The 17,731-nt window shown below is 39.4% G+C and overlaps 2 protein-coding genes across 5 annotated transcripts in view; one reads left to right on the top strand and one right to left on the bottom strand.

Moving 5' to 3' along the window:
- The window catches only part of LOC127432511 (E3 ubiquitin-protein ligase CBL-B-like), an 89,223-nt gene extending 75,168 nt beyond the window's left edge, over window positions 1–14,055 (top strand). Inside the window, exons 11-19 of one of the 3 annotated variants that reach the window (XM_051683686.1) lie at window positions 2,183–2,350; window positions 2,777–3,139; window positions 5,667–5,752; window positions 9,074–9,202; window positions 10,194–10,258; window positions 10,560–10,625; window positions 11,145–11,300; window positions 11,993–12,115; window positions 12,437–14,055. In XM_051683686.1, coding sequence (XP_051539646.1) covers window positions 2,183–2,350; window positions 2,777–3,139; window positions 5,667–5,752; window positions 9,074–9,202; window positions 10,194–10,258; window positions 10,560–10,625; window positions 11,145–11,300; window positions 11,993–12,115; window positions 12,437–12,687 — 1,407 coding nt within the window. In that variant the 3' untranslated portion in view covers window positions 12,688–14,055. Of the gene's footprint in view, window positions 1–2,182; window positions 2,351–2,776; window positions 3,140–5,666; window positions 5,753–9,073; window positions 9,203–10,193; window positions 10,259–10,529; window positions 10,626–11,144; window positions 11,301–11,992; window positions 12,116–12,436 lie in introns of all 3 variants that reach the window. The other 2 variants (XM_051683685.1, XM_051683687.1) reach the window with 2 other exon arrangements.
- A 1,333-nt stretch (window positions 14,056–15,388) lies between these two features.
- Window positions 15,389–17,731, bottom strand: part of alcama (activated leukocyte cell adhesion molecule a) — a 106,757-nt gene continuing 104,414 nt past the window's right edge. For both annotated transcript variants that reach the window (XM_051683712.1, XM_051683713.1), the window contains one exon: window positions 15,389–17,347. The gene's annotated coding sequence lies outside the window, so the exon portion shown is untranslated. The remainder of the gene's footprint in view (window positions 17,348–17,731) is intronic.

Below are 17,731 nucleotides of genomic sequence, written 5' to 3'. Positions count from 1 at the left end.
GTCTTTGGTTCTTTTAATTGTGATGATTTTGGCTCACATTTAACAAAAACCCACCAATTCACTATCTCAAAAAATTAGAATATGGTGACATGCCAATCAGCTAATCAACTCAAAACACCTGCAAAGGTTTCCTGAGCCTTCAAAATGGTCTCTCAGTTTGGTTCACTAGGCTACACAATCATGGGGAAGACTGCTGATCTGACAGTTGTCCAGAAGACAATCATTGACACCCTTCACAAGCAGGGTAAGCCACAAACATTCATTGCCAAAGAAGCTGGCTGTTCACAGAGTGCTGTATCCAAGCATGTTAACAGAAAGTTGAGTGGAAGGAAAAAGTGTGGAAGAAAAAGATGCACAACCAACCGAGAGAACCGCAGCCTTATGAGGATTGTCAAGCAAAATCGATTCAAGAATTTGGGTGAACTTCACAAGGAATGGACTGAGGCTGGGGTCAAGGCATCAAGAGCCACCACACACAGACGTGTCAAGGGATTTGGCTACAGTTGTCGTATTCCTCTTGTTAAGCCACTCCTGAACCACTGACAACGTCAGAGGCGTCTTACCTGGGCTAAGGAGAAGAAGAACTGGACTGTTGCCCAGTGGTCCAAAGTTCTCTTTTCAGATGAAAGCAAGTTTTGTATTTCATTTGGAAACCAAGGTCCTAGAGTCTGGAGGAAGGGTGGAGAAGCTCATAGCCCAAGTTGCTTGAAGTCCAGTGTTAAGTTTCCACAGTCTGTGATGATTTGGGGTGCAATGTCATCTGCTGGTGTTGGTCCATTGTGTTTTTTGAAAAGCAAAGTCACTGCACCCGTTTACCAAGACATTTTGGAGCACTTCATGCTTCCTTCTGCTGACCAGCTTTTTAAAGATGCTGATTTCATTTTCCAGCAGGATTTGGCACCTGCCCACACTGCCAAAAGCACCAAAAGTTGGTTAAATGACCATGGTGTTGGTGTGCTTGACTGGCCAGCAAACTCACCAGACCTGAACCCCATAGAGAATCTATGGGGTATTGTCAAGAGGAAAATGAGAAACAAGAGACCAAAAAATGCAGATGAGCTGAAGGCCACTGTCAAAGAAACCTGGGCTTCCATACCACCTCGGCAGTGCCACAAACTGATCACCTCCATGCCACGCCGAATTGAGGCAGTAATTAAAGCAAAAGGAGCCCCTACCAAGTATTGAGTACATATACAGTAAATGAACATACTTTCCAGAAGGCCAACAATTCACTAAAAATGTTTTTTTTATTGGTCTTATGATGTATTCTAATTTTTTGAGATAGTGAATTGGTGGGTTTTTGTTAAATGTGAGCCAAAATCATCACAATTAAAAGAACCAAAGACTTAAACTACTTCAGTCTGTGTGCATTGAATTTATTTAATACACGAGTTTCACAATTTGAGTTGAATTACTGAAATAAATGAACTTTTCCACGACATTCTAATTTATTGAGATGCACCTGTATAACTTGCTCCACCTCTGAAACAAGTTTCCTTTTCCACTGACATCAGCAAACCCTCTTATTTTTTTAATCCTTCCCCTCAAACCACCTGTCAAATATAGACCACACCCAGCTAGCTGCATATGTTCATTTTGGTATGGAATGCCCACTTTCCATGATCCAATCAATTCCTGTTGGATAATCCCCATTTTTTCATCACTCAGAAACGTTACATTACAAAAGTAAAATGGGTTTGTTTTTTTAACTTGAAGTCAGATCTGTTTTCATGAGTTTACAAGTTTGTAGATGTTTGTTTTTACCCAAACCTAACTCCATCAGTTACTGTTGTCATTCCAGGACCAATCCTTTTTTTTTTTTTCTAGTGGTCTCAATATCATTCTTCTGGTTCCTAGGGTGTTGGTAGGTGGTTGCTAGGGTGTTCTTGGTGGTGTCTAGGAGGTTGCTTGCTTTAATCACTCAAGTTTCTGATGATATTCTGGTCCCTAGATATGGCTTGGGTCCCTCCTTTAATGTAAGTTTATGGGATTTGTTTTAGCCCATTTTATCATCTGACAGGTGAAAATTGTTAGTTCGATCACTTTATAAAGAAATAGCACACCTGTCTTCAACAAGCTGCACTATTTGAGTTATCATTATGTAGTTTGAGCAATAATTATAGTGAGCAAACACTAAATATTTGATACATTTACATCATTGTTTCTCTCTCTCTTGGCTTAGTCCATGGAGATCCAGAACTCGCCGATAATGTCCCCAAACTCATCCCCTGTGTGTGAGCGTCGGAAAACCGCTGCAGATCACATGGGTCCACACTTGAACATTCCACCTGTACCGCCTCGCCTGGATCTCATCCGTTCTCCTGCTCCCAGCCCTACAGGCTCACCCAAGGTTTCTTTGCATTTGTGATTATGATTCAAATTTTAAAGGTGCACTCAGCATTTTTTCCCCATTAACATTTTAAACAAAGAAATGAATAGCACAAAATTATTATTATTATTTTTTTTTTTTATAAAAGTACTCAATGTAAAGACTGCAGTCATATCAGTATACTAATGAAAGTGGTTTTATTTTACATGGAGGGGGTCACCACATGGGGGCTGACATGTTAAGATCATATGACCAGCTGAATCTCAGTAACCCCCTTGTTATTGGACACTTGCGTTCACTGAATAAATTAATCACGACTGACAGCTAATAGCACATTTCTACAATGATACAGAAACAATGATCAGAAACATTTGTTTGGTATTGCCCCAAGTGCACCTTTAATTTGTTTATAAATTTCTCAAATTTCAAATTGTTTTTTCTCTGTAGTCATCTCCATGCATGTCCAGAAAACAGGACAAGCCCCTTCCTGCCCCTCCGCCCCCACAGAGAGACCCCCCTCCCCCGCCTCCACCTGAACGGCCCGCTCATATGCCTCAAGACAGTCGGGCTGCCTGGCTCATTACCCCCTCCACCGGCCTGCCCAGAGACCCCAGAGCTCCCCTAGAGGCCTGGAGCCCTAAAGACAGCACCCCTTTGTCAGACTGCAGGACTGTTGCTGCAGACCATTCCCCTAAACTCGCCCACGCTGCCCCTGCTCACATCAACGGGAGACCCCTGAGCTGCTCTGGTGCAGACCTGGGAGTGAACCGGACCAGCCACAGACTCAACACGCAGTCGGAGTGTAGTAAGGTTAGGAACGGACACACACTCATTGGGTCTCATTCACTATTAATTGCATACTTGCGCAGAAAAGGTTTTCACGCAAAATTTCCACTGGGTCTCAGCAGGTGATTCACATAAATTCACATAAATTTGATGAATCCGGATTATTCCAAATGAGAAAATGTTTTCCCACAGTTAGTATTTAGCATAACACACGTTCAAACCATCTCCATATAAGGGCTTTCTGCACAACCTCTTCTGTACAGCCATTCGTCACTCTCTACGAATGTATCTTTACACTCCAAAGATGTACTCTCACCTCAAAAACCATTGAAACAATAAATACTGTGGGCTAAAATTTAAACAAAACCTAAAATTACATTACAGCTTAACACATTTAATTTTTCTAAGGGTACTAGGAGTGTTTTTATCCATTCGTACACAGTTATTGAATAAAACCCATTTTCTCAGGATCATGCGGATCAAGTTCACACTCGGCGAGAGATACTGTTTATTAGACCTAAATGGCCTCTGAAACACTAAAAAATCATGTTGGAATGTCCTTTGATAAGCAGCCTGGGACATCAGATAAGAGCATTCTTAAGTGAAAAACGATAGGACATTGCTCTTCTGAATCACTTAAAACCTTCTGTACCCGTTCAACAGCACTGCCCTTACACTATTTTGAGCCTTAAATATTCACTTTTTCCTCATGGCTGTTACTAAGCAACAGTGAAGATATTTGCAGTGAAAGCAAGGCTGTGAAATTTGGCTGCATGTAGTGTTTGTCTTTGGCCCTGGCATTAATGCTGTTTTAATAAGGTAGATATTTAAAACACATTCTGTGCCTTTCACAATTACAGTGGTACCCTCCCACCCCGGCATGTGGTTTTGCATATATCTAGGTTAAAACACCATAATGCAAAATAGACACACATTCATAGCTCGCTGCATCACTGACAATTTATAGCTTATGTATTATGTAACTCCCTTGGAAACAGAAAACAACTCAAAGATATTCTGGGTTTTTAGAAGTTTGTGTACGTGTGTGTGTGTGTGTGTGTGTGTGTGTGTGTGTGTGTGTGCATGTTTGTGTATCATTGGATCTTTTTTCTACCCAGGTTTACAACATGCAACTACATGTAGCCAGCAACTGACTGTAAAATTATTTCTCTTTTGCTCTCTCTCTGTTTCTCTCTGCTGTCCCTTGCTGCCATGCCACTGTATGGATTAATTTAGTGTCACAGAAGTTGGCCCCTGCTGTCCAGTCACAAGTCCACACATCTCTGTTTAGCCCAATGCCTGCAGGCCATAGCTAGCGTGCAGCATCAGTTGATGTTCTTGATCTGTGAAATAAATGGGCACAGTTATCTGAGCTTTGTAGAATTCCATGATTGGGGATCTAAACAGTCTAGATACTTCAGATTTATTATTATCTTTATGAAAATGCCTTACTGGAAGCTCGCTCTCTCTCTCGCTCTCGCTCTCGCTCTCTCTCTCTCTCTCTCTCTCTCTCTCTCTCTCTCTTCAATTCAAAATGTATTTATTAATTGAATGTAAACAATACGGTATTGCCAAAACGAACAATTCAATACAATGTAACAGATTAGTTCGATGTTTAAACTTAAAGTGAGAGTTCACCCAAAAATTAAAATCCTCTCATCATTTACTCACCCTCATGCCATCCCAGATGTGAATGACTTTCTGTCTTCAGCAGAACACACACAAAGATTTGTAGAAGAAAATCTATAGGCCTGTAGGTCCATACAATGCAAGTGAATGGTGATCAGACCTTTGTAGCTCCAAAAAAAAAAAACATGAAATTAATCCGTATGACTCCAGTGGTTACATCCATGTCTTCTGAAGCGACATAATAGGTGTGGGTGAGAAAAAGATCAAAATTTAAGTCCTGTTTTACTCTAAATTTCCACTTTCACTTTTACATCTGAAAGTCACATGTGGTGCCTGTTTAGTTTCACTTTCACATCTGTAAGTGAAAGTTAAAGTGGAGATTTAGAGTATAAAAGGACTTAAATATTGATCTGTTTCTCACCCACATATATTACTATATTGCTTCTGAAGATATGGATTTAAACACTGGAGTCTAATGGATTACTTTTATGTTCCTTTATGTTATTTTTGGAGCTACAAAGGTATGATCACCATTCACTTGCATTGTATGGACCTACAAAGCGGAGATATTTTTCTAAAAATGTTTGTGTTCTGCTGAAGAAAGAAAGTCACATCTGGGATGGCATGAAGAAGTAAATTATGAGAGAAATTTTATTTTTGAGTGAACTATCCCTTTAAGTTAAAAAACAAATCAGAAGAACTTAAAAAAAAACAGCTGAAGACAACAGTGTTTAACATAACAAGACTAACATTACATAACATGCCTATACTGTACTGTCTGTCTGTCTGTCTGTTACATTTTATATTAAGTTAAATCTCTGTCTGTCTGTCTGTCTGGTTGTTTATTTACATGTACTACAAATTCAGATGGCTTGCATAGAGTTTATTTAACAAGTATCTGTGTGTGAATGTTTCTTTGCAGTCTTTCATCAATGGTTTGTTACCTGGTGATGAGTATGACGTCCCACCTCTACGTCACTCCCCTCCCCTGGTGGACCACAATCAGAGGTGAGTGGCACACTCGCTCGTCACTCCCACCGCTGGAGCCCTGCTTCTTTGTGTCCATGTTGATCATAATCTGTAGAAAGCAGCTCCATCTGTCTCTCTCTACCTTAAAGAGAGCCTCACTGTAAACTGTGTTTACCCAGCCCAATTTACTCATATTAACTTGATCTCGATATGATAACAGATACACCGATCAGCCACAACATTAAAACCACCTGCCTAATATTGTGTAGGTCCCCCTCGTGCCGCCAAAACAGCACCAACCCGCATCTCAGAATAGCCTTCTGAGATGTTATTCTTCTCACCACAATTGTACAGAGTGGTTATCTGAGTTACCATAGACTTTGTCAGTTCAAACCAGTCTGGCCATTCTCCATTGACCTCTCTCATCAACAAGACATTTCCGTCCACATAACTGCCACTCACTGGATGTTTTTTGTTTTTGGCACCATTCTGAGTAAATTCTAGAGACTGTTGTGTGTGAAAATCCCAGGAGATCAGCAGTTACAGAAATACTCAAACCAGCCCATCTGGCACCAACAATCATCCATCCGATTATCTAATCAGCCGTGTGGCAGCAGTGCAGTGCCTAAAATCATGTTATATCAACCATCAGAATAGGGAAGAAAATGTGATATCAGTGATTTGGAGCTTGGCATGATCGTTGGGGGTTGGCGCTGTTATGGCGGCACGAGGGGGACCTACACAATATTAGGCAGGTGGTTTTAATGTTGTGGCTGATCGGTGTATGTTGCATAGAAATCACCTGTTTACTCTGCTTAACCACTGTTTTTCTGTGGATCTTTGCTGATCTTATGATGATGGCAATACAGAACGTCTTTTCCTCTTAACATTTGTTGATCTGCTTTCTGATGTTGCATGATGGAATTATTGCTTTCTTGCAAATGTTTTTTGTGGTGAAGAGAACAAAATCATGTGGATTTTATGAATGTGTTAATGCAAGCCAGGGAACGTGTCCGTAGGCTGCATCCTATATCTCAAGCTCTCTCTAAACAACATACACACACAAACACACACACACGGCAATGTTTGGACACATGTGCACCAATTATGCAAGAGCACCAGGATCCGGAGAGCATGTGCTCTTTAAACAAACATAAAGGCGTGCACACACATACACACACACAGATCCGGCAGTGATGGTCTTCCTGTGGGGATTTTGAGGGTATTAAGAAGAACCAGTCTATGAGAGGTTACACTACAAGCAGCAGCCATCTTTTCTCAAAAACACTCTCTCGCTCTTTCTCTCATATGGAGCTCATTGTGTTGGATTTTCCTCATTATTATTATTATTATTATTATTATTATTATTAGTTGTGCATGCTAAGGCAAGCATCACTATTATTATTGCTCATACTTAGTGATTTAAACAAACTCCTAAACCCAAGTAGTGAACTTTGGTGCATAACTCATCCCACACAACGTTTGAGCTACAGACATAAATGATGCCTGAAGTTGTGCAGCTTGCTGAGTGTAGGTATGTTATTACTTTTCTAAATTATCGGACTTGCTTGTTTTTGCCTGGTGGAAGACAAAACAGGCAACAAATCCCATAGACTTAAAGAAGGGAAGCAAGCCATATCTAAGGTCTACAATATCTTAGAGACTTTGGGTGGGCTCTTTTGACTTGAAACACCTACAAACCACCCAGAACACCTTAGCAATCACATAGCAATGCCTCGACAACCACCTACAACACCCTAGCATTGTGGCAGTGAGTTTACCACAGGCAAGCACTACTAACATTTTGTTCAGAAAATGTAAATATGTGTTCATCAGATGTGCTACAATGTTGATGGCTACATTCATGAAACACTGTTCTGCTCTTCTCAGCAATTTCAGCTTAGCTCTACAAGAAAAACATTCCTGCCACTGGTGAAAGGTTTGTCAAATGAAACCTAGAGGCTCTGAAAACTGCAATAGTTGTTGTTTAGAACACAGAGCAGTAGTGTTGTATGTGTGGGTGGTGTATCTGTCCATAGAGTTGTATCTTCAGTCAGTGATGTGTTTCATAGAGGGTGACATCACTGTGTTGTTAAATAAGTCTCTCTCTGCCTGTGTGTGTGTGTGTGTGTGTGGGGGGGGGGGGTTCAGGCTGCAGCTGTGCACACTACTTTGCCTGGCTTTGGGCACACTGGACTCTTTGTGATGAGCAGCACACACCATCATACACTTATTATGCATACACACACACTTGGAACTGTTGAAGGCACTTTCCACTTCTTTAAAGAAAATTAAACATGTGAACCTGTTATCTTACTTGACCTCTCCATCCACTTCTCCCTTTTTTCTAGCTGTTTTTATACTACTATGGTTGGTTCTATTAAAGACACGGAAAAAGTAACTCCATTGACCCCTCTGTTTTAATGTTTAACAACCCTCTTTGAAACAAACAACACTGTAATACTTTAGAGCTAGGGAGTGAAAGATCTTTAATTAAAGGGAAACTTCACCCTAAAATGACAATTCTGTCATCATTTTCTTACCCCAGTGTTGTTCCAAACCCCAAAGACTTTTTCTCCCATGGAAAACAAAAGGAGTGTTCCACCAGAAAGAATGCCATATGAGTTTGGAACGACATAAGGCTTAATAAATGATGACAGAATTTTCACTTTAGAGTGAACTATCCCTTTCACAATCATCTTAGGTGGAGGAAATGTCTAAAGCGCCCTCTAATGGTGCATTGTGGTAGTGTTCACGGCTTAGCTGGAAAACTGCCCATCTTATCTTAGCCAGTGCTAGTTAACCTCTTTTCCCTGTAAATAGCTAACTGGTGTCAGTTGTGCATTCTGGGTGCCAGCCTGGTTAAATATTGGACATTTCTGCCTGTCTCAGACCAGCCCGTGACTCTGTTACAGCATTACGTGAATAAAATGGCTAATGTCAGGGTAACTAGCTCTCCCACTGCAGAGTGATTATTTCAATGAGTCAGCATGAACGGACTGAGTCCAAATCTTCAGTTAAGTGCTTTTATTCCACAGTGCCTTTTCATCAGTTAATATGCTGTCATCTATATACGGTAAATATTTACATATGCTTATTACTCACTTTGCTGTAATTTGGGTACACATGAAACTTGTGCTATTACTGTTGCTCGGAATAATGGTTAGGGAAATAACTTTTAAATAAAAATAAAAAACAAAAACCTTTAGTATTAGACTTAGGCATTGTATTCATTTCACACTGTTTGAACTCAAGACATGAATGTACTTTAAATCAGTATGTGATGTGGTTATTACTTTGTGTGTTCTCAAATGGGTCGGTATATGTATTGTTTAATTGTGACCGGTCTGTGCATTGTAGACACAGCAACCCCTTCACCAGCCACCGGAGCCTGACAGACAGAGTGGAGGACGAATATCAGATACCCACATCACATCCCCTCTGCATTACACAGCCGCCTGTCTGCATTCCCTACCGCATATCCAACAGGTAAACACACACACACACACACACACACACACACACACACACACACACACACACACACACACACACACACACACACACACACACACACACACACACACACACACACACACACACACACATTTACTTGGCTTTCTAAAATGGGTCCATACCATATACTTCCAATGTTTTTTTTTATCTAAAACCAATTATAATCATGGTAGACAAACACACACATTAACCATACCCCTAAACAACCTACGTAGCACCCGTAGCTCCCGGGAGGTTATTTCCAGTCGTGACAGTGCAGGTCCTATCTACTTGAATGGAGGAACACCAAAATCTAAAAAACTGCTTGCCAAGCTTATATTTATCGTCATATTTAAAATCAGCAGTAAAATCGGACAACACTGGTTTTATAAATCGTGCTTCTTTACCTCATAATACGCTAAAAACCACAATTTTCTTGGCTTGTATAGCTAATGCGTATGCACGTTCTTGAGTTGATTGACAGGCAATGTCTGTATCTAAAAGGTGATTGACACTCATAACTGTAAGGCGGGACTTCCTTTCTACACCCATTGACCATTGGCGCTTGGAGCTCCTTGGATGGGTGTTCCAATTTCTCCCATTCATATTAATAGAAGTGGCCTGTCTCTGCTAAATAGTCTCTGGTAGCATGCAGGTATAACATCCTAACAACCACATAACAACTTGTGAAAACCCACTCAGAACACATTAGCAACCGCATAACAATGCTCTGGCAATTTTTGTCCCCTAACAATACTGCCATGTAAAGGTAAAAGTCATATTATGACTACATATTTTGTCAAAATTGAGTTATGACTAAAATGAGATCTCTTAGACTATGATATGACATGTGACAGATGGATTTGAATCACCTGTGCTCAGATTCTGTGTAGTTGCAGTAACTACAAAATCCACACAGACATCAAAACTTTGAAGTCATTGTTCTGTTTCAGCCTACAGTTAAATATGCTTTTTCTCTTTAAAGGGCTTTAGAAAACGGCTCGTCGGATTTCTCTACAGATATAAAGAAACCTAAACCTCCAGAGCATGGTGAGAAACACATATACTGTACACACATAACATCTCTCATCACCATCATCCTCATTTTCTGTACAACCATCTTTTAGTTTGTGTGTGTGTGTGTGTGTGTGTTAGGGACTAAAACAAACTGAAGATCAGAGTTGTGTAAGAAATGCATTTAATAATGCGGCTGCGATAATGGCGCTTGTGTGAACTGGAACTGAAGCCAGCTTCAAGTCTCAGAGGCCGGTGTCTGTTCTGTCCTAGATTTAGATAAGTGTAACTCTGTGTTGTTCCTCAGGTGTGTTTGACTCTGGCCCGTTGATTTCAGGTGTGGCTCAGTGTCCCCTCCACAACAGGACGCCCTCAGACTACGACATTCTGCTTCCCCCTCAAGGTAGCCAATGACACAGCTCCTCATTCAGGGGCACAATCTAATTGGCTGCCTGATTAGCAGATTGTTTACTAGAGTGTTTGGTTACACCATTTGTATTATATTTTATTCCGAAATTAGCACATGAACATTCGTCGTTATTAGCATTGCAGGAGTGGCTAAAACCTATATTAATTATATTATAAGTGGTTTGTCCTAGCTAAGGTGTGTTTGTGTGGCACTTTCATTTGATATGGATATCTCCCATTAAAATGGCATTTACCAGCCTCCACTTCCATAAATGTAAAAACCTTTTATTATGTTTTTAAGTTTTTGTTTTAAATATGGACATATCCATGAAATCAGTAAATTGCTTTTCAATTCAATCCATATTCATGCCACTTATATACTTGGCAGTAATAAATGAAATCAAATTCAGAATAAATTCAATGTAGGCTTGAATTATATTTGATCCCCATCTGTTGGTGAGACAAGGGATTGCAAAGGCATGTTTAAAATCTCACTTTCTCTCTGTTCTCCCAGCATCTCCAATGGAAGACCCTTTCAACTCTCTTCCCCCATCCCAGCCCCCTCCTCCACCCCCCATCAGGAACAGTTTCATAGAACCCTCGTCCTCCTTGCCCTACCCCAGACCTGCCCGTCCCTCATCTGGACACGACCACTTCCTGCTCAGCGCTGGTGAGGCCAAGCCACACTGAACTCTTTTACAAACAATGCTTTACACAACATGCCCTGAAAAAGAAATGACTGACTTCTTGGCTTATTTATACCAGTGTGCTTTATACATGCAGAGCTTTATTTTTAATGTAATATAAATGATAGAGGCAGAAGGTATGACCAAAATCTTATGTCACAAATTTTTTATCATGCTAATGGTATGTCTATATATGTATATATTATATCATATTATGCTTGAAATCCAATGGGAAAATGGTTTTATATTGTATAAAATAATGTGTTAATGCCTATTTTTGGATAGTCCAGAGAATTAAATACTTGAATTGGCAATAGTAAATAACTAAACTCTGCTTTGCACTGTGAATAACACTTACTGTTAATAATACAGATAATAAGTTAATAAAACATGAATGCACTAATAAAACATTAAAACACAATGTTAATGTTCTAATGCATACTATGTTAATTAAAACATATTACATTAATATAAACATTAGATAAAACATTATTTACGTGAATAATCTTGAATAATTATGCATAAGAAATAAAGTCAAAAGGTTTTAAACTGAGAATTTACATTTTTGGGTGAAATATACCTTAGTGGCACAGTATATGCTGTCATACCACCCAGGTATAGTAAATTCGTTTTTATGTAAATTATGTGTGTCTAATTATTGGTATGATTTTTATAGATGCATTTATAGATGTATTGAATAGCTCGGCTCCCAACCCTCCTGTTCGGAGACTAACCGGAGAAAACATGAAGAATCCATTCAGGGCTCCACAAGACTATGATCAACTGCCTCCAACCACAGGTACAGCACAAAATGATTTGGCCACAATATAATATTTTTTTTTTACAGAAAAATAGCTGTATTGCAAGCACACCTACAATGCTCCAGAAAATACCTGTAATATTCTGATGAACAACTGTGTGCACAGCGTGCTGTTCCGAATTCATAACAGCTATGCAGGTTTATCAAATTAAGCCATTAGTCAAGATGAATGCGCACTATGAATTATTAATTATTAGCCTCTAATGGGCTTTTAATGTGTTCAGCATCTTTTTAGTCGACTGCTGCCATCCATCCTCAATGGCCCATTTCGACTAAACGTTCTACGTTTCCTGTTTACAGTGGCCGGAGATTGCTTTAGGGCACCTGAGAGACCCCCCAAACCACTTCCCCGAATCATCCCACCAGACATCCACAGAAGACCGCATGAATCGTCCCGAGAAAACTTGGACGGCAAAATTGCCAAGCTGATGGGAGAGGGCTACTCTTTCGAGGACGTGAAAAGAGCGCTGATGATAGCGCAAAACAAAGTGGACGTGGCACGGAACATTTTGCGAGAATTTGCGCTTGTGGCCCCCAGGCAGAGCCTGTAGCCCAAACCATTTCAAACTATGACTGACTGTAAGCAGAGCTCACAAACCGCAGGCAAACTCCCGCTTGCTCCCGTTTAACACACCTGTATGGTCAGAATCGACCGTCTGGTGAACAAGACGAAAAACACAATGTCTGTGCGCTTTTTGCCATATGGAGTCTATAGCATCATGCTAAGGAGTGTTGCGTTAGTGTATAGACGACAGAATCCTGTGAAAAAAACCAACAAACTTGTGTTTACAGTGCGGTGGCATTTGGTGGCTTTACTGCTAGTGGTGTAATCTGCAGAGCTCAGGTCAACCTCGTTACAGCCTTGGCCGTTCAAGAGAGGAATTGAAGTTTCATTATTTGGAGCTCTCCGTCCACCTCTTGCGATGGGTTTATTGTGTACTTTGCAGTCATAAGGTTTTTATTCCTTTCTTGAATTGGCTGGACAGAAATGATAGTAACTCTAAGCCACATTTCTGCCAATGTAGCTGCCGCCAATGCTGCCAGCCTTACCCGTGCAACACACATAAACCCAGCTGCATTGTCCTGGCCTCTTGGGTATCATAATTTTACAGTAATAGCTTTCAGCCTGGTCATTTCCCTTTTGTGTCATTAATTTGCTATGATCGCAACAAACCAGATCAGAACTGCCGTGAGATTATTTGAGGTCGGTTTCGGTGACTCTTGTGAGACCATGAGAGAGATTCAACTTAACAGACTGCTGGTTTTTAGGAATGTAACAACATGAGGGTGATTAGATGACTGAATTTTAAATTTTGTTTTGAGCTATTCCTTTAATGGATGCTGTCGATATCTGTTAAAAATTTTAGCGTCTCAGTACATTCCAGTGTAAGCAAGCAGATGTGGGTTTTTAGTAAGGGCTACCGAATGTCATAATGGTTGTTTTATCTTCTTTAAATAGAAAGCTCAATCCCTAAAGCCTTTACACTCAGTTGTGAAAAGAAAAATCCAAATGGTTTCCTATTTATTTTACATTCTTAGTTCTTCAAAAATATTCACTGCAGTACAAGAGGAAGCCGCCTAATCCTTCCACTTCCCTTCTCTCAGTTACCATTAGCCCACTGACACTAGCGCTGTATGCAAAAAGAGATTGCAAAAACAAGAACTGGATGTGTGCTATGTTATTAGCGCTCGATAGCAAACAAGCCAAAACATGCAAATTATCATCATCTATGAGTAATTTACAAGGGAAATTGGGTAATTTCCCCATTTGTAATTACGAGGGTCTGATTCTATCTGAGACAAAATATGTTGTCTATGCCAGTGGTTCTCAACCTTTTTGACTCCAAGGCCCCCCACTGTCCAAGACAATATTTGAAGGCCCCCTTGCCCGAAACTAGACGTGTCTGATTAAAATAATTAATCATGGATAATTTTTTATTTTAGAAGTTTCAGAAAGAGTCCGTTTATAATTTGTAGGCATACATCTTTAATCTAGCATTTTAATTAAGTTGAATTATTTTAATATTTCTTATTAACTAGAGGTGCCCTAGTTGAGAACCACTGGTCTATGCCATTGTGTGTCAAACGACAAGAATTTGCCATGGGAGACGTGAAAAAGTAATGATACATGCTTAAAGTTACCACTTTCAGCCCACAAACTGAAGAAATAACAAATGCGACGCAACACTCCGGTGACGTCATGTCACTTAAAGAGACTCATTCAAGGCCTTTTGGAAATTCTGGAAATGGAAGCCAAACCGCTTTGGTTCTTTCTCACTGGCTGTGTCATTACTCCTCCTATCAGGTTTTCTCTTGAACTTGAAACTTAATTTTGCACTGGTCTTTCTCGCCATTGTACACTTGAAAGTCTAGAACTGAGTTGGACTCTTCAGTCAGCCTACAGATGAGGAAATGGCCTTTGACAGGTCTGCAGGGGAATTATTTCTGTTGATTTCCCCTCTTCTTTTTACAAGAGATTTAGTTTGTTGGAATATGCCTTGTGGATCATTTAAACCAGTGATGTGTGCAATTAATTTATACTTTGTTATAAATGTTCTGAGATTATTTTCATCTTTCAGTAATGTTGGTAATTTGTGATCTGTTCTTGTGGAGACAAAAAAGTTTTATAAAAGCTGGTATTAACATCTGCTTTTGTGTTTTAATCATTATGGGAGAAATACAGAATCTCTTCAAAAGTGCAGGCTAATAGACCTTATTCACGCTAGCGTCATCTTTGATTTTTAATGGTAATGACAATGAGGCTGTGAGGGATAGACTTTTCAATGGGCTGTACTGCAGTGTTTTTGAATCGTTCCGCGTACAAAACATTGATAAAATATCTAAGATCATTCAGTATACAAAGAACTCCTGACAACATGAGTTGTGGAAAATCAGATGTGACCTAGGAGTTTTATACAGCTTTATACCGTTCGTACCATTGAAGAGATCCTAAGTCTATCCCTCACAGCCTTGTTGTCATTCCCATTAAAAATCAAGGATGGCGCTAGTGTGCATAAGGTCTATAGCAATAAGCCCATTTCAACTAGAAAGGTGGTTTGTTTGCAAGCGTTGCCAAATTTTCAGCACAAAGCTTTTGAAATGTTAACACAGTGCCTGGTTGAACCGGACTGAGAATGTTTAGTGAATGAGACACTTTTTGCACTGAAATACCATGCAGAAAAGTGGCACTGTTATTGAATTCACCCCCAGAGTATCAAAAAATAAAAATAAAATAAATCACAATCCAGTACATTCTTCAAAATGTACATTTTATTGTCAACAAAAGTACAAAAACAAAAGTCAGTATTTACAATACTTTTATGGCCTTCTTTTCGGTTACCCTCTTTGGTTTCACTGCTGACCTGATGGTTAAAAATAAGCATGAGACTATTAGCCAGTTACACTAAACATGAACATTCTTCTGCAAAACACTTCGTAAGGACTCGTATGGAGAAGAAACAAAAGCAAATTAAAACTAAAGCCGAATCGCTTCTAGATATCTCAGCACCGTGCGACAAAGTGAGATTATACATTTCAAAGATTTACATAAAAAAGTGGGTTTGTAGCTCTTTAGTGTCTAAGCAGAAGCACAGTTAACCTTGCGTGTCTCACAGTTTATAAATAGCCAAACACAAGCTAGACATTCAGACTCAAACATATTTACAGCACGCTTCTTCAGACCACAATGAACGGAAAATGTTTTCATAGACTACAGTGTTTGACATCAACCTGACATATAGACCTACTACAATAAAACGCAAATAGAACGTGAAACATTTGCTATAATGTTAAATAAAAAAACAACAAAAATGTGTAGTGTATTTGTAGTCTGAGAGAAGTGCAAAACTTCTAGATGAAAAGCTATAAAGTTATTGTGAGAAATGAGAAAATCCCAACAAATCTGTGAGGTTTCACCTTAAAGTTCTGACTGAAGTGCGCCTTCCAACACAAATACTGAGTCTTTCTATTAAGACTACTATAAAGGGCTGCTATTTTAGATTTATTTCCTGCCAACACCACTAAAGGCTCTGCATGCAATGTTGCTACATCCCAGTTAATTACCGAGAGGGGACTTTTAAGGGGGAATCTCACAAAAACATGCCAGGTCAAACACAGTTCACCCTAAAATCAAAAGAATACAAATATTTTGCATTACGTAAACGAAACAAGCCATTTTTTATTTTTTGCATTTGACAATTAAGCACATTTCCCACCCAAATTCACATTACCCTAACACAAAAAGAAAATCTCATTCTCATAACAGTCATGCAACTGTGACCACGACATGTTCTTGACAAATTCTGTGAGATTCACCCATAAGCATCAATTTTTGGCTCTAACAAATTTCTACTTTGGCGCATTTTCCCATTATGTCCCTTTTAGTCTTTTATGTACTTTTTTAAACTCTAGTGGACTGTGTTCTGTGGAGCCCTACGCAGCTATAACATCATGCAATCTGACCTGAAGGCCACTGGGTGTAGCAGGTCATTTCCCAAGCAATGCTAATTGTCCATTAATCTGAAACCTAAACCTGTTTTCTCAACTTAGCCACTCTACAGTTATCTAGAGGAAATATTAAACATGAACTTCAAAAGGCAGCACTGTGAAGAGGTACCAATAAATAAAACATGATAGACAGAAACATGTATCAGAGAGAACAGGTGTAACAGCAGTGAAGTCATCATACTTCCAGAGTCTGACCGCCATCTCAGGACCATTTGAATACAGACGAGGGATTCGCTCGATATCAAGTCCTCCAAAATTTGACATTAAGCAGAGAGAACATAAAGTACTCCCCTTATTTACACAGGCCTACAGAGTGTACAGTGAATTAAAAAATTTTACTAGAGGGGAAAGAAAAATAGCAGTGTCCACCACATCAGCAATGCTCATTAAACAAGAACTTGCACTGGGAACAAAAAAGGAAAATTAAGAATCAAACAAAACTAAATGCAGTCCTCAGTGCAGACTAAATTTACAACACAAGTGGTTTTCTTTTACACTCTTGGATTGTGTTGGAGATTTTTTTTTGTTGTTTTTTTTAGCAAACTGTTCATTTGGATTAGGAAATATTGTGGAAACATTCTGCGATGCATGACGCACGCGAGGAGTCTGACGGAGATGTGTGTGTCCAATCAGATGTCTGGAATTAGATGATTGAAGTGTGTAGTACAGCACATTCAGTGGCAAGGCCTCTTTCCTGGTTCATACCTGAAACCACACACACAAATGCACAAAAGTAATGAAATTCCATTTCCAGAAGTTTGTGGAAACTGTTTTTAAAAAAATCATTTTGATTCACCAATGAATCAGACCGATTTGTGAACCATTTCAACCAGTTTACTGAAAAGAAACTTCTTTAAACAATGATTCGCTCATAAATCAGCAGTCACTACAGCAAAGTACAAGCAAGTGCAGGAAATTAAATATTTTAGAGCAGAGCATAACTTGAAAAATGTATGTTCACTATAGACATTTCTACTATTTTATTAATTTCCTGGCCTGGAAAATGCAACTTTTCAACATGCTGTAGAGCATTTACACCCTTTTTGATCAATGAAATTCAGTGACTTTTCCATGATTTTACAGTCATTT

This window comes from Myxocyprinus asiaticus, chromosome 42 (genome assembly GCF_019703515.2).
Source record: "Myxocyprinus asiaticus isolate MX2 ecotype Aquarium Trade chromosome 42, UBuf_Myxa_2, whole genome shotgun sequence".
NCBI lineage: Eukaryota > Metazoa > Chordata > Actinopteri > Cypriniformes > Catostomidae > Myxocyprinus > Myxocyprinus asiaticus.
Note: the sequence above shows the minus strand (reverse complement) of the source record. Positions and strands in the feature narration are given on the sequence as shown.